Source organism: Sapajus apella, unplaced genomic scaffold, assembly GCF_009761245.1.
Source record: "Sapajus apella isolate SASKATOON/1434 unplaced genomic scaffold, GSC_monkey_1.0 scaffold29, whole genome shotgun sequence".
Taxonomy (NCBI): domain Eukaryota; kingdom Metazoa; phylum Chordata; class Mammalia; order Primates; family Cebidae; genus Sapajus; species Sapajus apella.
In genome coordinates this window covers 19,601,059-19,625,656 of record NW_022436969.1, presented here as the reverse complement: position 1 = coordinate 19,625,656, position 24,598 = coordinate 19,601,059, and the positions used below count along the sequence as shown (strand labels likewise).

At 45.7% G+C, this 24,598-nt stretch overlaps 1 protein-coding gene across 13 annotated transcripts in view; it reads right to left on the bottom strand.

Annotated features, from left to right (window-relative positions):
• Nucleotides 1–10,129: 10,129 nt before the first annotated feature.
• The window catches only part of MTCL1 (microtubule crosslinking factor 1), a 134,063-nt gene continuing 119,594 nt past the window's right edge, over nucleotides 10,130–24,598 (bottom strand). For 9 of the 13 annotated variants that reach the window (XM_032293354.1, XM_032293349.1, XM_032293353.1 and 6 more), the window contains 4 exons: nucleotides 24,302–24,598; nucleotides 22,356–22,387; nucleotides 17,621–19,151; nucleotides 10,130–12,288 (listed from right to left, as the gene is read on the bottom strand). In XM_032293354.1, the coding sequence (XP_032149245.1) occupies nucleotides 12,055–12,288; nucleotides 17,621–19,151; nucleotides 22,356–22,387; nucleotides 24,302–24,598 (2,094 nt within the window). In that variant the 3' untranslated portion in view covers nucleotides 10,130–12,054. Of the gene's footprint in view, nucleotides 12,289–14,918; nucleotides 14,976–17,620; nucleotides 19,152–22,355; nucleotides 22,388–24,301 lie in introns of all 13 variants that reach the window. The other 4 variants (XM_032293355.1, XM_032293356.1, XM_032293359.1 and 1 more) reach the window with 2 other exon arrangements.

Genomic DNA, 24,598 nt, shown 5'->3' with positions numbered 1-24,598 from the left:
GAATTTGATCCTGTCATTATGATGCCAGCTGGTTATTTTACCTATTAATTGATGCAGTTTCTTTATAGTGTCAATGGTCTTTACAATTTTGTATATTTTTGCAGTGGCTGGTACCAGTCTTTCCTTTTCATATTTAGTGCTTCCTTCAAGAGCTCTTGTAAAGCAGTCCTGATGATGACAAAATCTCTCAGCATTTGTCTGTGTGTAAAGGATTTTATTTCTCTTTCACTTATGAAGCTTAGTTTGGCTGGATATGAAATTCTAAGTTGAAAATTATTTTCTTTAAGAATGTTGAATACTGACTCCTACTCTCTTCTGGCTTGTAAGGTTTCTGTGGAGAGATCTGCTGTGAGTCTGATGGGCTTCTCTTTGTGGGTAACCCAGCCTTTCTCTCTGGCTGCCCTTAACATTTTTTCCTTCGTTTCAACCTTAGTGAATCTGATGATTATGTGTCTTGGGATTGCTCTTTTTTGAGGAGTAACTTTGTTGTGTTCTCTATATTTCCTGAATTTGAATGCTGGCCTGTCTTGCTAGGCTGGGGAAGTTCTCCTGGATAATATCCTGAAGAGTGGTTTCCAACTTGGTTCCATTCTCCCTGTCACTTTCAGGTACACCAATGAAATGTAGGTTTGGTTTTTTCACATAGTCTCATGTTTCTTGGAGGCTTTGTTCATTCCTTTTCATTCTTTTTACTCTAATCTTATCTTCATGCTTTGTTTCATTCAGTTGATCTTCAATCTCTGATATCTTTTCTTCTGCCTGATCTATTTGGCTATTGATACTTATGTATGCTTCATGAAGTTCTCATGCTGTGTTTTTCAGCTCCATCAGGTATGTTCTCTAAAGTGGTTATTCTAGTTAGCAATTCCTCTAACCTTTTTTTAAGGTTCTTAGCTTCCTTGCATTGGGTTAGAACATGATCCTTTATCTCAGAGGAGTTTGTTATTACCCACCTTCTGAAGTCTACTTCTGTTAATTTGTCAAATTCATTATCTGTTCAGTTTTGTTCTCTTGCTCGTAAGGGAGGAGAACAGGCATCCTGGTTTCTGGAATCTTCAGCCATTTTGCACTGGTTTTTCCTCATCATCGTGGATTTATCTATCTGTGATCTTTGATGTTGGTGACCTTCAGATGGGATTTCTGTGTGGATGTGTGGATATCCTTTTTGTCGATGTTGATGCTATTCCTTTCTATTTGTTAGTTTTCCTTCTAACAGTCAGGGCCCTCTGCTGCAGGTCTGCTGGAGTTTGGTGGAGGTCCACCCCAGACCCTGTTTGCCTGGGTATCACCAGTGGAGGCTACAGAACAGCAAAGATTGCTGCCTGTTCCTTCCTCTGGAAACTTTGTTCCAAAGGGGCATCCACTGGATACCAGCCAGAGTTCTCCTATGCAAGGTATCTATTGACCCCTGTTGGGAGTTGTCTCCTAGTCAGGCGGCACAGTGATCAGGGACCCACTTGAGGAGGCAGTCTGTCCCTTAGCAGAGCTCAAGCCCTGTGCTGGAGGATCCACTGCTGTCTTCCGTGCTGGCAGGCAGGAACTTTTAAGTCTACTGAAGCTGTGGCCACAGTTCCCACCTTCCCCCAGGGGGTTTGTCCCAGGGAGATGGGAGTTTGATCTATAAGCCCCTGACTGGGGCTGCTGCCTTTCTTTCAGAGATGCCCCACCCAGAGAGGAGGAACCTAGAGAGGCAGTCTGGTTACAGCATCTTTGCAGAGCTGAGGTGGGCTCCTCAGCTAGTTGAGGGAGTTCCCTGACTTCTTGCACTTCCCAGGTGAGGGGACACTCCACCCTGCTTTGGCTTGCCCTCCAGGTGCCGTCCCCATTGTCTAATTAGTTGCAATGAGATGAGCTGGGTACCTTAGTTTGAAATGCAGAAATCACGCGCCTTTTGCGTTGATCTCACTGGGAGCTTCAGGCTGGAGCTGTTCCTATTTGGCCATCTTACCCAGTTCGAACTTCCTGGTGGCAAGGTTTATACTGTGAGGGGAATACTGCCTACTCAAACCTCAGTAATGGTGGACGCCCCTCCCCCCAACCAGCTCAAACATCCCAGGTTCACTTCAGACTGCTGTACTGGCAGTGGGAATTTTAAGCCAGTGGATCTTAGCTTGCTAGGCTCCATGGGGGTGGGATCTGATGAGTTAGACCGCTTGGTTCCCTGGCTTCAGCCCCATTTCCAGGGGAGTGAACAGTTCTGTCTGTCTGGCATTCCAGGTATCACTGGGGTATATGTATATTTTAAAAAAACTCCTGCAGTTAGCTCAGTGTCTGCTCAAATGGCTGCCCAGTTTTGTGCTTGAAATCTAGGGCCCTGGTGATGTAGGCACCCGAGGGAATCTCTTGGTCTGCGGGTTGTGAAGACCTTGGGAAAAGTGTAGTATCTAGGCCAGAGTGCACTGCTCCTCACGGCAGAGTTCCTCAAGCTTCCCTTGGCTAGGTGAGGGAGTTCCCTAACCTTTTGCACTTCCCAGGTGAGGGGACACCCCACTCTGCTTTGGCTTGCCCTCCAGGTGCTGCACTCACTGTCTAACTAGTCGCAATGAGATGAGATGGGTACCTTAGTTGGAAATGCAGAAATCACTTGCCTTCTGCATTGATCTCGCTGGGAGCTTCAGGCTGGAGCTGTTCCTATTTGGCCATCTTGCTAGCCACTCCTGAGCTTTAAATTCTTTTGCTTCTGTTAATATGAAATGGCATTTTTATATGCTGTGGAAATTCTATCTTCTGTTTTGATTTCTTTCCATAATGTTACTTATATATGTATTTCCATTTTTTTAGACAGTTATTCAGTTAGATTGGCCAAGTTATGCTGCATTCACGAAAAATCCCCAAATCTCAGTGCTATAATGCAGTAAGAGCTCATTTTTCACTCACGCTTCATATCTAAAGTGGGTCCATGTTTCCCAGTCACTGAGGGACCCACTCATGTAATGCTTTCACAATTGCTGAAGCTGAAAAAGGAACATGGTAAGTGGGCATTGGCTCTTAAAACCTCCTGCAGGAAGTGACATATGTGGTTGTTCACATTTTATTGGCCAAAGAACTGTGCCTCACTTCAAAGGGCAGTGGAAAAGTATAATTTTTTATGTCTTCAGAGGGAGTAAATAGAATATTTTGAACAGCTATAATGACTAACACAACACAATTTATATATATCTCATTTTTGTTAGCACTACCCTGAGAACTTTGGCACCTTTCTAGAGTAACTCACAAATAAACAGCCACAAACCCACAAGACAGTATGAATGTCGCTACCAATGTCAGTAGGGCACACTGGAGGAAGTTGACATGAATTGATGGGGTGTAGGGAGGGAGAGTTTTTTATGGGAACAAGATGAAAGGTGACTCTTCCTACAAAATGCCATAGAAGATGGTATGCCTGGCAAGGAGTAAACTGGTGTTGTGCTGGGGCATGCACTGCATGCTGCCAGCCGTTACTAAGGGATCACTATGTTAGGATGGATGGCAGGGTTCTGGGTATCAGGAGGGCTGAGCTCCTTCACCCCACTTCGGTTTTGTAGTTATCTGAAAAAACCCCAAAGGAGTATTACGTGCATAACCTACACTGAAATTTTTTGTCTCCCTCTTTCTGTCCCCTCCGCGTTTCTACTTGCAGAAATCTTATGTGTTCTACAAACGACTCTTACCAAACAGGTCAGTGTGAGGTCTTCCTAGATCATCCTCCCAGACAGAGTGAGTCCGTTTATGTGCTCACTGTACACTTACATATATTATTATAGTACTTATCAAATTGTGTTGTAATTTGCCATTTATACAATTATTTTACTTAACAAAATTTAGTACCAGGTACTATTCTAAGTGCCTAACCAGTATTTTCTTGTTTAGTCCTCATAACCTGACTAACCATAACAGTGGTTACTGTTATTACTTCCATTTTGCATATGAGACAGCTCTGCTCAGAAAGAGTAGGTACTTTCCCCAAGGCCATTCAGTGAGAAAGGACTGGAGCAGGATTGAAGCCCAGGTAATTGGACTTCCTGGAGGAGATCAGCAGCCCCTGGGGAGCAGGTAGGTCACAGTTAGCTTTGTTTTCTCACCAGCTAGTTCAGTACCTGGCCAATAGGAGTGTTTATTAGGTGAACAGGCACAGTAGTGAAACGTGTTGATGGACCATAACTTGATTAGCCCATTTCCAAATTTTACGGTATGATTTGTACTGCTACAAATACATTTTATAAATTAGTTTGATTTCATTGGGGTTATTTGGGGTAAATTCCCTTAAATGAAATGACTCAAGAAATACAAGCAATTTTATAGATAATTGCTTACATCACTCTCCCAAAATTTGGAATTTATCCTTCCGACAGCTACTTTTAGGTGCACTGATTTTATCATTGTATTCTCAGTGCTTTGTTTTTATTTTAACCAATTTAAAATGATTTTTATATGGGACCACATGGGCTGGGATTGGCCTGTAGACCTGGGGCCACTGATGATTGATGAATTCATTCTAGGATTACTGTGGGAATTATGAACTTTTATTTGGATTCCTGGAGCCCTGTTGAAGTTTATTAGCTTACTGGGAAGTTATAGTGGGTGGGTTTTTTCAATCTAATAGGCAGAACTGGGGCCTTTCAAGCTAACAGACAGAACTGGGCCTAGGAAAAATAAGTAGTCAGCATTCTTTGTGTTCCTGTTCTATTCCCTCGGATTAGATTGTTCAGTAGCACTGAGGACTGTGTTTACCCAGCCCTACCCTACCAGCCCCACACTGAGACCTCAGTTGTCCCCCGAGGAAAACAAATTTAAAGAGAAGGAATTCATTTTTACTAAATTATAAATGACTGATAATAGTTTGGAAGCACCAACCTAAAAGTTGGAGAAGGGATTGCTCCTTAAAAAGAAACAAGGCAGAAAGGCCTGTGAGCTTTGCTGCATAATCCTGAGCCCTGAAGAGAATGGAGTTTAGAAGGTTCTTCTTGGCCCAAGGCCATTTGCAAGAAGGCTGGCCTGGACCGAGAGGCAGCAGCAGAATAACTGAGGGCTTCTTCAGTTTCTAGCTGAACAGCTGGGGTAGATTCTGAAGTTTGGCAGTGGGGCCTGCTAGAGCGTGGTTCCCGCTGCGTAGCACGGAGCCGGCCTGGTGGTGGTGAGGCCGGGAACAGCAGCAGAAAGCCGTTCAAGCCATCACTGGTGCTTCCCTGGGTCAACACCACAGCCTTGCTTCTGCAAGCCTTCCAATCTCATGCACTTCTAATCTTTAGCACAGTAATCCAAAATTGCAAATCACATTATGCAGCTGCTTGCTTTTTATCTTCTAGTGGCTTTTTTATCCCCCTCGCCTAGAACAAAATCTAAACCCTTTACTGCGGATTACTAGGACTCTTTTAAGCCCCATGACCCTTTCTCCTGCCACTCTCTGGTGCCCTTGCCCACATTGCCGTGACAACGGTGGCCTTTGTCCACTTCCTGGAATACACCAAGTTCATGGCCCCCTGCCCATCTTGACCTTGCACCAGCTCACGCAGATTCTTGTTCACAGGCCTCAAAGCAAATGGCACTCCCTAGGGAAGTCTCTTAGTCGTCCTTTATCCCACTTAGCCCTGCTTGTTATTTGTTTCCCATAACTAAGCTCCACAAGGCAGGGAGCTTATCTTTTCTGTTTATCTCTGGTGTTTTCGATTCTTAGAATGGTATCTTGCACACAATAGGTAAACAACAAACCTTAATCCTTATAATAACCCTGGGGAGTATTATTGTTGCTGCTTTTCAAAGAAGTCTTGGCCGGACGTGGTGGCTGACACCTGTAATCCCAGCACTTTAGGAAGCTGAGGTGGGTAGATCACCTGAGGTCAGGAGTTCAAGACCAGCCTGGCCAACATGGTGAAATCCTGTCTGTACCAAAACTACAAAAGTTAGCTGTGCGTGGTGTCACGTGCCTGTAATCCCAGCTACTCGGGAGGCTAAGGCAGGAGGATGATCACTTAAACCCAGAGGCCGAGGTTGCAGTGAGCTGAGATTGCATCATTGCACTCCAGCCTGAGTGACAAGAGCAAAACTGCATCTCAAATGAAACAAAACAAAAACAATTATGTCTTAAAGAAATAGCCTGAGGTTGCATTACTTCAAGTGTGTGAACCAGGATTCAAATCCAGATTTGTCATTCTCAGTGCCACTTGATTTAGTGACCCAGAGTGTACTAAAGACCCATTGTCATCAAATTCACTCAAGTGACCAGTTTGTTTATGATTCAGAGCCTAATTTCCTGCTATTCTGGATTCTGATACACGCTGCATGCAAAGGGCGATGCTGAAAGGACTAAATGCAATCAAAGAAAAGCATGAGAATTATAAAATATCTACTGGTGGTCTCTTGAAACAACTAAGATGAAAGATTTAAGATTAAAGGCACCAAAGTGCCTTAATCATGTAAACTGATTGCTGAGTGTCCTAATGATTCACAGTGAATTATCTCCTTTGTTGGGATGCTTAAGGATGTTTGCGGTAACCAGCTAGGTGCAGTGGGTCACACCTGTAATCCCAATGCTTTGGGAGGGCAAGGTCGGAGACCAGCCTGGGCAACATAGTGAAACACCCTCCCCAGTGAAACAGTCCTCCTCCCCTATTACCCCTACCCGCACTATACATTTCTTTTTAAGTTAGCTTGTTTTGGAGTGTGTTGCTTGAGCCTGAGAGATGTGATGGCACCACTGGACTCCAGCCTGGGTGACAGAGTGAGACTATCTCTAAAAATAGATTAAAAAAAATAAGGTAGGCCAGGCACGGTGGCTCACGCCTGTAATACCAGCACTTTGGGAGGCCGAGGTGGGTGGATCACGAGGTCAAGAGATCAAGACCATCCTGGTCAACACGGTGAAACCCCGTCTCTACTAAAACTACAAAAAATTAGCTGGGCATGGTGGTGCGTGCCTGTAATCCCAGCTACTCAGGAGACTGAGGCAGGAGAATTGCCTGAACCCAGGAGGCGGAGGTTGCGGTGAGCCGAGATCGTGCCATTGCACTCCAGCCGGGGTAACAAGAGTGAAATTCTGTCTCAAAATAAATAAATAAATAAATAAATAAGGTAATCAAAGGTTTTGTTTTAAAAAGACACATAGCATCACCAAGGCATGGATAAATAAAATGTGGTGTATCTACACAGTGGAGTATTATTCAGCCTTATAGAATGAATGATACATGTTATAACATGGATGTGACAGTGGCAGGAGGCAGGCAAATGCCTAGGCAGGTAGGGCAGGTCCCCAGTGAAGCCCCACCTCCAAGCCAGACAGTTGAAGCCTGAAAGCCAAGCTAAAAGTCAAATCCATGGACTGGATTGAGAATGTGTCTTGCCATTTGGCACGCTTTCTTTTGATTGGTCCCCATATTTCACCTCTTTTACATATACCTACCCTTCCCTAATTGGTTTTCTACACTGTCATGCCCCTCTTTGAGTAGTGTCTTTGCTTTGACTTTTTTTGCATACTCACAGCTGGTACACACTCCCTATTCTGAGCCCTTGAAAGTCCCAGACCCAGCCACAGTGAGAGAGAAACCACCTATCCATGGAGGTTGGGGACCACTCCCATGTCCTCTCTCTGCTGAGAGCTGTTCCATCACTCAATAAAATTCTTCTCTGCCCTCCTCAGCCTTCAAATCATCTGCATATCTTTATTCTCCTTGGACGTGGGACAAGTTTGGGAACTGCCAAACGTGAGTATAAGCCTTAACACAGGAGGGCTGAGTGGGCATGGCACCTCCAGCGATGGGCCCAGGGCTGAACAAGGCCCAGACAGCAGGGAGCATTGCCGGACGTGGAGGTCCCTGGTTGGCAAAGTGGCTGAGAAAAATCCTGCATCAGATGAACCTTGATAACTTTATGCTAACCAAAAGAAGCCAGACACAAAAGGCCACATGGTACATCATTCCACATATGTGAGCTATCCTAAATAGGCAAATCTATGGAGACATTAGATGAGTGGGTGCCAGGGGCTGGGTGCAGTGACTACTTAATGCATATGGGGTCCTTGCAGGTGATGATAATGTTCTGTAAGTAGACAGTGGTAGTGCTTGTATAACACTGTGAATGTACTAAATGCCACTGAATTGTACATTTTGAAATGGCAAGAATGATAAATGTTATGGGTATTTTGCCACAGTTAAAAAAACTCAGTGAACTGGAAAATAGAAAATGGTGGTTGTACTTCTTAGTTGCTTTTTAAACAAAATAAATAAGCATAACTCTATCACACTTAATATAAGTGCAGAGATCTAATGTACAACATAAGGGCTACAGTTAATAATGTTTTATTTGGAATTTTTGCTAAAAGAGTAAATTTTAGGTGCTCTTGCCGTAACTGTGTGAGACATTAATGTCAATTGCCTTGACTATAGCCGTCCTTTTACTGTGTATATGCATGTCAAAACATCATGTACACCTCAAACACATACAATAGAAAATAAATTAACTTCTAAAAATAAGGAGTTTGTAAACCTTACATTCATTGTACAGGAACAAAAAGGTTGAAACAAATATATTACATAAGAATTATAGGCCATTCTACAGGAAAAAAAAGGTGAAGTAAATGTGTTTAAGAAATAGAATTATGATTTACACAGATATAAAAAATAGATGCATAATATTGAAAACACTAACACGTTACCTCCTGGTAAGAAGAGCGGGTGAAATGTAGCCACTATTGCCCAGTTTGGCTGCAGTTGGACAAGAAATTTCTCTGGGCTGCTGGTGCTGGCTGTTACCCAGCAGGCAGGGCACGCCTGGTGTGTGAGGTCTATGGCAATGTTTGAGGAATCTTCTGCTGCTTTCTTTAGGGCATAAAACAACTGGCACATTCACGGCAGCTCATGGAGCCATTCCCTTCGGGCAGCTGCTCTCCTTTCACAGCCGTGTGTGACCCACATAGTGGCCTTGGCATTCATCTGGACAGTGGTGTGGAAAATGATTTCATCCTACTGTCTTGCCTGGCCTTTAACAGTTGGAATGTTTCCCTAAACTCAAGAATACATATGCCCAACTTTTAGAAAATAAGATGCTAGGGGAAGTTCCTAGCCAGCTTTCAAGGCATTGGTGCTGCCAGATGTGGCTTTTTCGCTGAAAGTTCTGCTCCTAGCCTGGTTCCCGCATCATTGCCCAATGCAACCTGTGTCTATTACTGCCCCTCACACCTCTTCTCCTCCCATCTCCCACTTGCTTCTCCTCCCGTACACTGAAATGCTTCCTGTACTGCCAGGTCCAACTCAAGCCCTGCTGTACTTAGAATTTCTACCACACCATTTTTGCATTTCATTGTTTTTGTGCTTGGGAATTTTCTCTCTTCCAACCAGATGGCAAGTTTTAAGGGGGCCAGAACTTTTTCCTTGCAATTTTGGGGTGTCCCACAGTGATATACAGTCTTTACTGCCTTCCTGATGCCCTTTATTCTAACTGCACCCTGATTTTCCTTTGCTGGGTCTTCCTGTCACCGTGAATGCCTCAAGGCCAGACATAAGACTTAATTTCTGCCAATGAGGATCATTGGTCCTGGGCTTTCACTGGAGCTCCTGGTAAGAGACTCCCTTTCTCTAGGAGCTATTAAACTAATAGAAGCTTCTGGGGACCATTGTTGCCAATTTTTGTGATACTTGTTTGAGAATAAAGCCACACAGAGGAGACAGAGTTGTCACACTGAGAAAAGTCCTGATGGCCGGGTTTGAGGCTCAGTCATGAGAGCCACAACTTCCCTTCTTGTTGCTGGCTGGTTGCTTCCAACTGAAGGAATACCAATGTACCTCTCAGCATTTGCCATCTGCACAGAATAGGCACAAAATATTTATTGACCCGCCGATGGCTTGTTTGCAGGTATAGCTAGAGTGGTTAAGTGAAATATTCATATTTTGCATTTAAAAGTTTTTATTGTGGTAAAATCTATATGCCGTTTATCATTTTAGTCATTTTTAAATGTACAACTCAGAGGCATCAAGTATATTCACTGTGCACCATCTCCACTCTCATTTCCAGGACTTTTTCATCATCCCAAACAGAAATTCTGTACCCATTACACACCAATTCCCCATTCCCCCTTCAACCCTCGACAACCGCCATTTTACTTTCTTTGACTACTCTTGATAGATAAACAAGATACATGGAACCAAACAATAACTGCCACTTTGTGACTGGCTTATTTCACTTAGAATAATGTCCTCAACGTTCATCCATGCTATAGTATGTCAGAATTTACTTTTTTAACAGCTGAGTAGTATCCCTCTATATGTATATACCACATTTTGTTGATCCATTCATCTGTCAATGGAAAACTGAGGTGTTTCCATCTTTTGGTTATTATGAATAATGCTTCTGTGAACATGGGTGTGCAAACACCAGTTTGAGTCCCTACTTTCGGTTCTTTTGGGTGTATATCCAGGAGTGGAATCCTTGGATCTTACTGTAATGTTATGTTTAACTTTTTAAAGCAGGAATATTGTGGGCCATTTTACTTTCCCACCAGCAGTTCTTGAGTGTTAATTTCTCCACATCCTTGCCAACATTTATTGGTTTTTATTTTTTGAAAATATTTCAGTTTAAAGACGAAGCTGTGGTAATGCTAGGATAGCCTATTTCAATAGCTCACCCAGATAAGAAGAAAATTGTTGGATTAATGAAACATTAAATGAAATATTAACACCAGAAACTTCAGCCTGAAATCATTCCTTTTGGGCTCTTCAGTAGCACCACTTCTTTGTGGGCTTCTCCGCCAGGAAACACTGACAGGTGGGCTGCATCTCAGGATCAGAGACGGAAAGGCCTCTTCTGGAGTTATTGGCCACTCCCTCTCTCCTAATGAGCAGAGCGGGAAGAGAAGCCATGCATACTCTGACTTTAGGTAATCAGTTTCCTCACATCCCTGCCCACAGAAGTTTTGGCTTTTCAACAGTAAAGCTGTCTCTCTATCCTAGGACTCTCTTACAGAGAACAGTAAAACTGCAACATGATCTTGTACCCAAAGAGTGCATTCCCAGCAAGATATGTCAGCAGCTGTTGCCTCTTTACATGATCGCCTCTCTCCTTCATTCCCCTAGCTATGGAAAACTTTCCATCTGAGTCCTTAGGAAAAGATGGAGGGTGTGTAACAGATGAGAGGCTGAGACACGCTGCCATCTTGGAAAGGCTTTATTTCTACTTCACCATGGTCTCATACAGACTCAGAGGCACCATCACGTGTTTCCATTTGGTATCCTCGTGACTTTTTGTAGTGTCTTCCCTTAAACAAGAAAATTTTGAGTAAACGCTGTACATTGCCAGTTAATCTTTTCACAATAATTTAAAAATGTTGTTGCTGTTGTATCGTCGATGCAAGAAGACCAACAATAAAAGTACAGTACAAGGAATTTCACGACATATTACAGTGGAATAGACTGTCACATTTAGGTGGCGGCGAGGACACAGTAGCGGTATATACATGCACCCGAAGACGTGTGAGCCGAGTAAGATAATATATGGATGATACAGTGACTTTTCTAAGCCCACTGAGGACTTTGTACCCTTTCGAAAATGTCTTGTGTCCCCTCCAGTATACAGAATATCTGTCTTGTCTACTGGCTTCATGGCATTTTCACTACAAAAAGTTCACTGAATCGGACAGTCTGAAGCATTAAAAAATTCTTAAAAAACAGTAACACTGACAAAATAAAATTAACTTAATCCACTCTAATTCAACACGGAAATAAACCAAACCAAAATCTAACAGTGCAAAATTAACAGAGAGGCAGTCAGGTATTGACAGCGAGGGTGTTCAGAATCTCTGTAAGTGTACATTTTTTAAAACTTTTATTTTTTTAAATCTATTTATACCTTATTTACCATTTTGTTTAATATACCGTGTATAAAAAAGATGGAGACAAAAATAGTTTTCTGAGCTATGAAAAAAATTAAGTTATTACAGGCACATTTACTGTTTCATTCTGGAAACATCTCAGTTTCACAGGTTGAACATTCAGCAGCTGTGTGTTTTTAAAAACATTCTTTGACCTTGAGAAAACTAGATCTCTCCTTTTGGGCAGAGTTTCGTTCATGGCGATGGTGTGGTTATGCAAATTACAGTGAATTATACTGTGATAATCCATGCAAGCTTGCATCACGGTGTGGCTTCTCCTCGGGTGGGTCCTCACCACCGTGTTCCTCCGAGGACGTCAGGTCTCCGGGTGACTGAGGCTGTGAGGCAGTGGGGGTATGTGGGGCCCAACGGGATGGAGGGCGACGGTTTGCTGGTCTCTCCGGCCTGGAGAAGCAGGGCTCTAGGGATGGAGCTAGTGCAGAACAAGGTAGTTCCTTCAGAGCCGAGAAAAGGAGACACAGTTACTCAGATCGGCAATGTCACCAGCGGATGATTCCCCCAAATATACTTCTCAACAGACTCAAGTGAGATGGAGTATGCACCACGAGCAACTTGTGAATATTAACTACTTTCTATGCTCATGCAGAATAACTTAAAATGATAAAGAATTCAACACAAATGATCAGCGACATGAATGGGAAGGGACCAATTATGATAAAACACAGCAACACTGTGAGATGAGTCAGCTTGTAAAGCTCCTTTAGAATTGGCCTGGGGTATACGAAGACAGGCAGAGTGATTGTGGCAGTGGTCTCCACAGGCCACTTCATCGTATTCCCATCTGGTAGGTTTCTTCATCTGGCCCTTTCTAACGATCTATTTCGCTACAGTGGACAAGCGAACTGGTCCTATAGGGCCTGGATCTACTGGGAGCCCACAAAGCGACCTGTGATTTCATTAAGCTGTGTTCACAACGGCAGTCATCTTAAAACGAACTCTGCTACTGTTTATTTGAAATTGACTGGCAGCAGGTTAAACAAACTCCCACAACACAGCAAAAATGCTGCAGGCAGAAATTTTAATTTGGGTCTCGTTTTCTTTAATGACTCTTCAATTGCAGCAGCATTTTAAAAAAGTAGAATCAGAACGTACTTGTGGTTTTGTGTTACAGGCATCTTAATGTTCTGAGAACAGGTGATGCAAGACACAACTGGGAGCAAATCACCTAGCATCCTTATTCTCAAGCTACTTTGTTTTCAAGAATGTTGAGCTCCTTGTCCCTACTCTACATGTTACAAACCAGGACACCCAAACTTGGAATTTGCTGACACACCGAAATGTAAAAAGCTGTGGCATGAGGAAATTGAGTTGTCCAGCGTGGAGCCCACTGGCTGGAATGACACTCAGACACTGGAATGAGAGGTGAACTGAATGGAAGGCACAGGAAGGATGACAGAGAAAGAAGACCCTCACAGAAAGGAAGTGAGTTGGAGGATTTTAAGAGATGTGACAAGCAACTGAAAAGGCCAGGATGAGGTGACCAGCCAGAGGTGCAGGGGAGCGGCAGCGGGGGAAGGACAGACAGCTGCATGGAGTGGGCAGTGCCACTAGGGAGAAGATGGAACATGTCAGAGACAGCACGGCCTGAGGACAGTGTGGGAGCCACAGGCTTCCCGAAGAGTGATAAGGTGAGCGGTTTCCCTGCCTCCCTGTGGGTCAGCAGAAAAGGAACAGTGGCCCTGGAGACTATGCTTCATGCTCCCTGCTGCTTTTATGGCTGGCACTTCATATGGCCACAGGGAGAAGCTTCTGTTCCCCAAGTATTATGCTAACAGTATCACGACAACCAGAAATACCTCTCCCGTTAAAACTCCACCGGTGCCACCAAGATGCAGACTAACCCAGGGTGCTCATGTCCACATCTCACCGTAGCCCACGGCGCTTGGCTGGGACACACGGTTTGGGAAATCTGTATCTGTTTTTTGTCTGTGCTACCTTTGTTGTTAAGAGTAGTGTGTGTGTTGTGTATTGTGTATCTGATCTGTGTGTTGTGTGTCGTTGAAGCTGCTACCATAGGTTTATCTGACACCACTGTATCTTGTTTCCACCTGGCTGGTGCTGAAGAGCAGGCTTTTTATGAGACCTGCTGAAAGTACCCCCTCTTTGCCAGCCTCTGCTTGGGAAGGAAGAAATGTGGTGAGTCTGCATTCAAGGGAATGAACCTTTTCCTTAGTAACACACCAGCAGGTACAAGCAAACGATGTTGTGCTTTCCCAAGAGGCATCCAGGACATGGCACCCTGTCCTGGGACGCCACCCGTGTAGCGCATTTCTGGAAAATGGCCTTCCCCTGTGTTCCTTGTCATTTTTTTCACAAGGATACAACCGTTGTCAACTTCTGTATTTAATGTTTTGAGATAAGGCTAGTGGATGAGGTGAGTGGGTGACTATATTCTTGATCAAAAACAAAGTATATATTTTCTCATGTGCTTTGACTCAGGCTATGAAAGCAATTCTGAGAGATTCTCAAGATATTTGGAGTGGGGATGAATTTGTTGTTTATTCATTCAACAAATATTTATTGAGCACTTACTCTGTCACCTATGGTGCTCACTTGGAAGGACAAGATATATTTGGGTTCATTCCTTGTGGCACGGTTGTTGAAAAATGATTAAAAAAAGCCTTATCACATTATGGCCACACCTCATTTCAGCACATGCCAGTGCACATATATGACCAAAATGCTGGTGAGCAGACCTGGGCAGTTGGACCCATAGACCCCCTCGAGCAAGATCCCTGGGCCTAGGATGTCCCCTCCTGGCCAGTATCTACTCAATTCTCTGAAAGCATGTTGGCTGCAAATGTACAAAAGCAGAGAAATCTCAGCAGAATCTCTATAACCTAAAACCTTTCTTTGCGCTGAGTGGTCAACCCTCTAGCAGGGCAGATGAGTCTCTGGCCTTGTCAGTCTGTTCCTGGGTTTAGGAGAACCTCCTGGAACCCGGGGTGAGCGAGGGCGCCGTCACCGGGCAGCCCTCCCTCAGGTGATGAGTGTCAGGTGCCAACCGCGAGTTACACAACACTACCTCTCCAGAAAGCTGGGAAACAAGGAAGAAAGCACTTACAGCGTGAGGCAGGCAGGGCTAGAGTCCCCAGGGGGCAGTTAGTAAGACAGTTTGGTTCTGGACAGAACAGACACAGAAAGAAAAGAAAAGCAAGAAGGTTGGAAAGTGTTTTTTTTAAACAGGAGAACAATAAAGATTTAAAGTCAGCAAGCCCAGATGTAGAGGACCGTCCCTCTCCCTCAGGGACAGCCACCAGGAGAGACTTCCGGGCTCTCAGATCTAGCACATACACTCCAAGGGAGGTGAGGGAAAGCGGCTGGGCGCTGGGCACATCTGCCCTCTGCCATCTGCCCAGAGAGAAGAAGGAAACTCCATGGAGGAGCCACAGACCTCCCTCTAGTTTCTATGCTTCCCCGAGTCATCTTTTAGCATTTAACATTTCAAACAGCATTCTGGAAAACAGAGATAATGGAAATTGCATGACTGTTATCTAAAACAGAGGCCATCATAAGGCTGCGTTTGTTATGGTCACAACAGCCAAGCTACTGCCGCTTATTCTAAAAATTTCCCCTCACATTTTCCACTTAGGGGAGGGAGGAATAGCATTCCATTTTCAGACTGTTCTTTCTCTTCACAATACAACTCCTCACGGCTTCTCTCTGCACTGCTGAACTAGTGCCATGGTGTGGAGAGAAAGAGAGGCCTGAGTGGCTTACGGGATGAGAGTGCAGTGAGAAAGGGAGATTTCTTGTCACCCGCTTCACTCCTGGGCCTGGATGCCTGAGTGAACATCAGGGAAAGATTCCACAACAGGGCACCGGCTGGGCTTGGAATCAGAAGTAGTCCTGGGGATCTGGAAATGCATACCTAGAACTACTACATAATTTATGGAGCAATGGGAAGGGGTTGCAATGGTCCTAATATATCAATTCAGGAATACCACTGGAATCTAGAACAAGCAAAATTCCAACAGAAAAGGAAAAAAGAGCCCGTGGCATTTAGATGCTGCCGATGAGTGTTCCACGCATGCTCTGAGTCCCTGAAACTGTGCTCCTTTTCGCATCCTCTCTTTTAGTGGCAAACACACCAAGTGAGGAGAAAATCTCAATGAATACGGAGGACAAAGGGTGTGGGCGCCACTTTGTACTGATAAAACCATTTTTATGCCTAATGCTGGGATTCTATCGTGAACCTATTTTTGCTTGCAGCATTCACTATTAGTAATTCAAAGCATTTTTCGGTTCCTAAAAAATAATTTCTATTTGGTTTGTAATATAAATAGACACTACAGACATTGCCAGTTAATGCTTTGAGACATAGCCCCAATTTCAACTGAAATTCAGAGCCGTAGGGGGCCCTAGAAGGCAGGGCATTCACATTATAAATAGACCCTTCCACAGCAGGAGTACTTACCTGAGGACCCCAGAAGAATGGGGTAACAGTAGCCCAAAGAAGACACCATGTGTCACCTGAGAACATTCAACCAGTAGTTTGTCCTTCTCAGAGCATGCAGACAACTTTATCACAAAGACTCAGATCTTGGAACATGTAGGTCATGTAGTGTTAATATTTGTATTAGGTGTGAACCATATGGAATTGCCATTTCTATAGGTCACTGGCAGTTCCACAGGTTTGACCTGTTCGGTTTTCAAGCCTGCGTTTTGAGTTAGGTGGGCCAGACTGGAAAGCTAGCCATCATTTACCCTCCTGTGGGAAACATGGGCCAGGTGAAAGAGGCAATACTCCCTGCCCATGAAGCCAGGGCTGCTCGGGTCCTGGCGAGAAAGTAGCAGGCAGCCCAGGAGCATGCTGCTGTCCTCCTCCTCTGACCCCTGCCATCTGCGGGAGCAGCCTGGCTGGGAGAGTGCTCATGGGGTCAGGTGTCCCCAGTGTGGAGCTTGTTCATCCAGACTCCTGGCAAGTTGGGATCATTTGCAGGACAGACGCCTCCTCTCTGTGCTGCACAAACCACCAAGTAGCATCACCGTAGCCATCACCACCAGCATTATCGTCAGGCTTTCATTTTGGTAATTTTTGAAGTGGAAATGGGAAGTGTTTTGTAAAGTGGTGTACAAAATCACGTGTGGATATGTATCAGAACCCAATTCACAGTAGATTGATTTATGAGTAATATCAAGGGCGATAATGATAATCTGATTGTTTAGGGAAGGATTTTGATTTTGTCCATTTGTTTCACCGGGTTTTACTGCTGGGAAGCTCATGGCCACAAAGAGGGTAAGTGATCTGTGAGCTGCCAGATGGCTGTTTTGTAAGGAAGCCAGCCCAGGAATTGAGATTTTGTGGGCCCTGATGAGACGTGCTTGTGCCCACGTGGTCTAGACCCTTTCCAGCTCACCTTGTGCTGTCACATATAAAGGTCTGCAGTATGCAGAAAGCCCTGACACAACTCTCACATAGTTTGCCCACATGCACAGATTTATACAGAAAGAAGGCTAGCTATTACCCCAAATGAAAAGCCCTGATAAATAAGGATCAATCACTTAGACCAGTGACAGAACCCGAATCAAACCATGTACTACATGATTTCCTGAGGACAGTAAAATAATATTTTCTTTAAAAAGTTGCTCAGGGTTTTTTCTGCCTATTCTACTCCCCCATAAACCCAACACCTCCCCAGCTCCCAACCACCAATCATGGACAATTCCTGAGATCAAATCAGAGCACAGGCCCAGGTCCCAAATGCCCAACAGCTAAAGGGAAGAGCTGGTGGGGGAGGGTGTGGGGCACTCAGCATTCGTTACCTCCATGGTTACTGGCTCGGCTGTGTCCCCCAGCGAGTGGCTGTCGCTGTGGAGACTTGGGGGCCCGTGGGCAGCCTGCCTCCTCTCCTCCTTTAAGGCATGCTCCAGCAGCTTCTTGTTGAGGATCCGGGCCACGTTCTCAGTGAGCGTGTAGCCAGGGGGAGCAGATAAGTCCTGCCTCACTGGCATGCACTCTCCCCCTTCCTCCCTGCACATCTCTGAGCCTACCCCAATGGGGCTAGGTGACCTTCCTCGGGAATCGGTGCCTGTTTCCTGGCCTGGGCCCAGCTCTGGTCGGGGTTCTGCTGAGCGAGACCGACTGCTGGCCCGCAGCCCCTTCTGGAAGGGGTCCTGCACCACGGGGCTGTGGTCGATGATGTTGAAGAGGCTGGAAAGGCCGTCATTGATGGTGGTGTGCACCGGGCTCTCCCTGGTGGTGGTGGAGCGGGCCCAGGCTGACTCACTGTACCCTTTCTGGGTCATCCCTGGTGATGTCCTGTTATTTGGCTGGTCAGCTTTGGGGAGGGGCTTCCTCTGCAGCTTGGGAGAACCGTACTTGGGGGAGCAGCATGTGCGTTCAAACTTAGCCTGCACCTTCTCGATGGCAGGGGCCACCTGTCTGCTCCTAAGGCTTCGGGAAGGAGATGACACGGGTGTAGCACTGCCCCCAGCTTTTGGTGTGAGACACTTGTGGGGGCTGCTGGTGACACCACGCAAGGCTTCAGTTTGCAGGCCCACACTGATAGTCTGAACAGTCTGGGTCCCCATCGTCCGGGACCCATTGGTCTGGCAGGCCATGTCCTTGACTTGCGGCTCACCAGGGCCAGAGCAGATGGCATTCCTGACAGAGAAGGCCACCTCCTTCATGTCATCACTCAAGTTCTTGGACATCTCCAGGCTGTGCAGTGGGGAGGCAAACCCCAAAGAGGTGCAAAGGGGGGTATCAAGGGGGCGCCGTGTCCCCTCCACGTAGTCCCGGGAGTGCCTCGGGGAGGTGCAAGGCCACCTACTGAGCATAGGTTCTGGAGGGCCCCCCTTGGTGTCTCCCAGGCTCCCTCTGGCTCTGCTTGTGGGAAAGGGACCCTCGCCCCCCGCCGCCGTGATGCTGTCGACCCTGCGCACGGCAGGCGGGCTGTGTAACACGCGCACCCCCGACTGCTCAGTGAGGACATGGCTCCTCAGCGGCTGCTTCTGGCAGTGCTCTGGGCTGGTCATGGTGTCCGTGGTCATGGTGACACTTGTGGTCAGGTACCAGGAGGAGTCAGGGAAAGGCTCTGTGCTGTCCTCGTGCCCGGCCCGCCCCACCTCGGTCCTCTCGGCCCAGAGGTCCGGCCCCCCACCATTGTGGCCCCTGGTGGGTGAGTAGTCCCAGCTCTTGTTGTTGAACTCCTCAATGTACTTGAGGTCATCTGGAGACAGGGGCGGGGTGACGTCCTCCTTGCTGCTGGTGGATGGGAGGCCTTTCTCAGGCAGGAAGGGGGAGATGTCCATTAGGCGCTGGAACTCGGACATGGAGGACACAGACACCGCCCTTGGAAAAGCAGAAAAGAGGGGGTCAGCACTTGTCAGGGAGCCTCTGACAAGCCACAGCACCCATGTCCTGCCCTGCGTGAGATGTGCCAGGGAAGGTGCCCACTTCCACCCACACCAGAACACTTTCAGCTGCTCATGTGCTGCACTCTCTGCTTACCCTGTGGACATTTATTGCACTCTGTGTGGTTCTGGTATTGTTCCTGAAGCCTTGCATTGGTCAGAATTTAATACGACCAACTCTGGCTGGGCGCAGCGGCTCATGCCTGTAATCCCAACACTTTGGGAGGCTGAGACAGGAGAATCACTTGAGGCCTCAGTGCCTCAGTGAGAATTCTTAGGAGACTCACTCGGACCACAGCTGAAGGATAAAGACAGGTGAGCCATGGGGATAGCCAGGTTTTGGTAAGCTACCACCTGATGGACATAAATTTGGTGTGGATTCTTCCATGTGTTAGCACTTTCAATTTGCTGTGAGTTCACTGAATGGGTCTCACATGCCAGGCAGGTGCTGCAGAGGTGCCAGAGATGCTTCTAGGCTAAGGTGCTCAGGCATGACCACCACCAGGGCAAAAAAGTTGTTGTCAGGAATGGGTCTGGGGGTTGACTGTGCCTGCTGGCTCAGGCAACAGAACCTCTTTGGCCTGGAATCCCTCTAGCTAGGGTAGGATAGGAAGGTGAGGGGTCCATAGACTCACTGTCCAGATTCTTATAGGATATATTGATATTCCTTTCACCCTGCAAAGCACAGGCTTAAACCTAGGGTTCTAGACTAGTGCAGGCCCTGTGGAAGGAGTCCCAGATTGATGCATGGACCACTCCTCCATAGGACCCATTAATGATGATGAGGCCAGGACTGGGGTCTGCTCTGAGCATGTCCCTGTACTGTGTGCACTGGCACGCAGAACCACCAAAGCTTGGGCAGCTTTGCTGACAGCTGACTTCACCTTGGGGACAAGGCACCCACCGTGTGGTCAGCACCATGGGGTAAAACAGCAGGCTAAAAGTGACATTGTTAGGCATTCTATCTTGTTATTTTGTTGTTGTTGTTGGAAATAATCTACAAACTGTCCAGTGGTGCTTTGAATAACCACAAGATGGCTATATGCAGTGCTGGAAAGGAAGGGCAATGGTAGGTATGGGTTGATTTGTCCCGAGGTCATGAGCTTTTCAGCAAGTATGAATTTCCTCTTCTTGCTTCTGGTCAGTTCAAAGAGTTGCTGAATTAATAATGAGTTTCAGAACACTGTTCACTGGGGACTGTAAGTGCCAAACACATGCCACACTCCTGGTCCTTTCCACATTTCTGTGGACGTAGCTCATCTAATCCCACTTTCACCCACAGCGGAACTGTCTCAGAGGTAAACCAGTGGCACCTACATGGGTGAAAACTCAGTGCCTCTGGGGCATAGATAGATATGGTGGAAGAGAGACCATAAAGACAGAGAAACCAGAGGCGTGAACCTCAGGCAGTGGCCAAGGCAAACGAAACCATGAAGAGAAAACCCAGGACACATCTGGAGCGTGTGTAGGCGCTTGCAGGTACATCGAAGAGAGTCTGGTGGAAACACACTGGGCAGTCAGAAGCCAGAGGAAAAGGGGACGGCGGGAAGGGCACTTCCAGTTTTCACTTTTTTTTTTCTTTTTTTTTTTGAGACAGAGTCTCATTCTGTCACCCGGGTTGGAGTGCAGTGGTGCTATCTCGGCTTACTGCAACCTCCACTGCCTGGGTTCAAGAGATTCTCCTGCCTCAGCCGACATTTACATTTTACAACAAGCCTGGGTTGCTTTTGAAAGCGTAAAGGTTGATGGTTTGAGGTGAAACAGAATTACTCCAAAGCCTAACCCGAAACACGGATGTGACTGCTGCTGTGAATGGGGAAGGTGGGAGGGGGGAATGACTAAACTCTGTTTACTGTTTGTTTTGTGCCATGTGCTACTTTCATTATGTATATTAACATAAATAAGCTGCAAAAAAGAAATAATAAGAATCAAAATACCTCCTGTATACAGATGAGGAGGAAACTGAGGCATAAAGCAGTTGAGTAACCTACCCACGGTCACATTGCTACAAAGAGGCAGAAGCTATTTTAAACCCAGGCAGTTTGGGCTGGGTGTGGTGGCTGACTCCTGTAATCCCAGCACTTTGGGAGGCTGAGGCAGGTGGATCACCTGAGGTCAGGAATTCGAGACCAGCCTGACCAACATGGCCAAACCCTGTCTCTACTAAAATACAAAAATTAGCCGGGCATGGTGGAGTGTGCCTATTATCCCAGCTACTCGGGAGGCCGAGGCAGGAGAATTGCTTGAACCCAGGGGGCAGAGGTTGCAGTAAGCCGAGATTGCACCACCACTTCAACCTGGGAGACAGAGCGAGACTCCATCTCATAAATAAATAAATAAACAAACAAATAAATAAATAAATCCAGGCAGTTTGGCTCTAGAGCCTGAGCTCTCAAGTACTGTCCTGTACCACCAAAGACAGACCAGAGAAGACAGCGTGAAGGACAGAAATATGCCACGGGCATGCCTAGATGCTGCAGCGATGTGGCAGAGGGCAAATGAGAAGGGGACAGTCATTCACAGACTTGAAGTTCAGAGGAAAATCAAGGATGAGGAGATCTGGAAACGTTGAATTGTTTGAGAAGAAATCTCATGTCTCAGTAATAGTATGCATTCATTTAGAGAATGAAGAAAAAGTAAAACTGGAGGAAATTAAACTGGGAAGGAAAAAACTAGTGTATAACATCCACATCAACTACTATATGTCTTCTTCAAGGACTACTGCCAGAAAATACTTTAATAAATTCTCTTAGTGGAGCTTTTAAATACACAATGGATAAAACAACTCACAGCATACAAGAGAGAGTTTTTCCAGACTTTAAATGAGAAAGGTGAAGTTTCCATGGACCTTTCAAAAACCACTAAACACAAGCATTCCTTTGTATACCTAGCACAACTACAACTGGAAAGTCCTTACCATAAAACCAATATACACATAACACAGCATGTCTAGTTTCTTTGATTTTGATAATCAAAAATACCATGTTTATGAAATGAATAATAAAGCAGCCACTTATTCAGAAATGGCTTAATTTTAAGTATTTTGAAGAGAGTAGTAAAATAGACTGCATTGACAAAACAGAATTTTTAGACCAAGACATTTTTATTTCAGTAATCTATTATTTTCATCAATCTTACTTACCTTTGCAGATTTCCCTTGTGATTTTCTTCTTCCTATAAAGAAGAAATAACTTTGTCTGAATCAGTTAATTTTGGTTGCCTAGAAGCCCTGAATGTACTTAAGTGATTTGTTTGCTCTGCTCCCCGAGGAGAACACCATTTAGAATGTGCACTGAGGCCAGGCTCTGGTTAGGAGTGCTACTGCCCTGAGGCCTTTGAAGTGCAAGAATCAAAGCGGAGTCCATAGCGTGATGAGGGGTTGTAGCTTCTGCAGTCCAGGGAGGAGCCCACATGAGAACAACTGGCTATAAATTCTGTCATGGAGGAGGTGGCTCTTCTGTGCTTCCTCAAAGGACCTCACAGACTACATGAATTTCAAAGTTGGCTCTTGTAACAACCTAAGTGTGAGAGCGAGAGCGAGAGAGAGAGAGAGAGAGAGTGTGTGTGTGTGTGTGTGTGTGTGTCTGTGTGTGTGTGTTATGTTAGAGAGAAAGGTGACAGAGTAAAGTTAGGAGACTGACATCCCTTGGTCCAAATCTTGCTGTAGAAGTTGGCATGACATCGTTAGGCTTGGGCACTTGGTTGGTTTTAAACATTCCCATTTAGAATTAGAGGCAAAGCTACACAGCACCTTCCCCTTAAGAAGAATGATAGCTGTGTTTGTAGAACGACATAAATACAAGGTTGTCTACTGAGAAAACACTCTTGTGCTGATGTGGTTTTGAGGCAGCAAGCCTTTGACTAACAGTCATGGAAACATATTTTTCAGGACAGTAAATAGCAAGGGGTACACTTCCCCCAGTGGGCACGCCCCTTGTCTCTGCCATGCAGGTTCCAGCCCACTGGCTCCCAACCCTATCCTGCGTTACTTCTGCTATGTAATTGGACTGTACAAGATTGGCAATAGATCAGACAGGGTGGGACTGTGGTGATATCCTATCAACCTGATACATTGCTGAGGATAAGGCATTTGACCTTACTGACGTGAGTGAAATATAATTTCCCCATATTTCAACAACACTATTTGATATGAACTCTTCTAAGTCTTAAGTGTTTAGGAGACCAAATGATAGGTGCAGCAACTTGAATTGCTTCGTAAGTAATGATTCCTAGAACCAACTTTTAAAACAAGGTTTTAAAAATATTAAAACCAGAAAAACATAACTAATGCAGTGCCACGGAAATGTCTACAGCTTAGCTCACCCATTTGCTGGTCTAATTTATGTAAGGTTTCTAAGTATTGGACTTTTTTTCCCTTTGCCCAGAATTTTTTGGTTATTAGTTTTCTACCACCAGAGACTGTACTATTTCAAGAAAAGTTGAGGCTGGGTGCAGTAGCTCATATCTGTAATCCCAGCACTTTGGGAAACCAAGGCAGACAGATCACTTGAGTCCAGGAGTTCAAGACCAGCTTGGGCAACATAGGGAGACTCTGTCTCTACTTAAAAAAACAGACAAACAAACAAATAGCCAGGCATGGGAGTGCATGCCTGTGGGCCCAGCTACTCAGGAGGCTGACAGGGAAGGATCAGTTGAGCCTGGGAGGTCAAGGCTGCAGTGAGCCATGATCGGCCACTATATTCTACCCCAGGCAAGAGAGAGACCCCATTTCCCCACCCAAAAAAGGAAAAGAAAAGCTGAGCATATACACTTCCTAGAATTACTTACTTCCTCTTGTGTGTTCTACTGGACATACTTACTTGTAAGACCTTCCTTTTAAATAGGACTCTAGTCCAGTATTTCTAAACCCGAAACAAAGGGGCAAAATTAAACTGACAGCAGGGCATGCTAATTTAGGGTCAAACAAAACCCTTAGCGTTGTGAAGATTTCATTTTTACTCAGTTCGGAGACTGCTGTATGCAAAAGTGCTGGAGCTTGCCAGGAAAGGAATCTGACATGCCTCTTAGGTTTCATGACAGCTCCCTGATTCTGCAGTAATTAACTAGAGTGGACAAAACCTGGCTGACCTCAGGGAGGTGGTTCCTGAACTCCCTCTCAGGCCTGTGGGCTGGTGGCTCCTCTGGCTCATCATCCAGGGACAAGGCATCCAGGTAGAGGTTCTCACTGGCCGAGCACCTGTCCGACTCCTTCAGCTTGGACAGTGGCCTGTCTTCAAATGGAACCGAGTCGGCGTCTGCGCAAGGCCACATGGACACAGGACGGGGCATGCGGAGGCTTCCCTGGTGGGGAAAGGGGCGAACGCTGTCGTCTTTTTGATCACAGAGGAAACTGCCAGCTCTCCGTGGACTGTTCTCTTTCTGCAA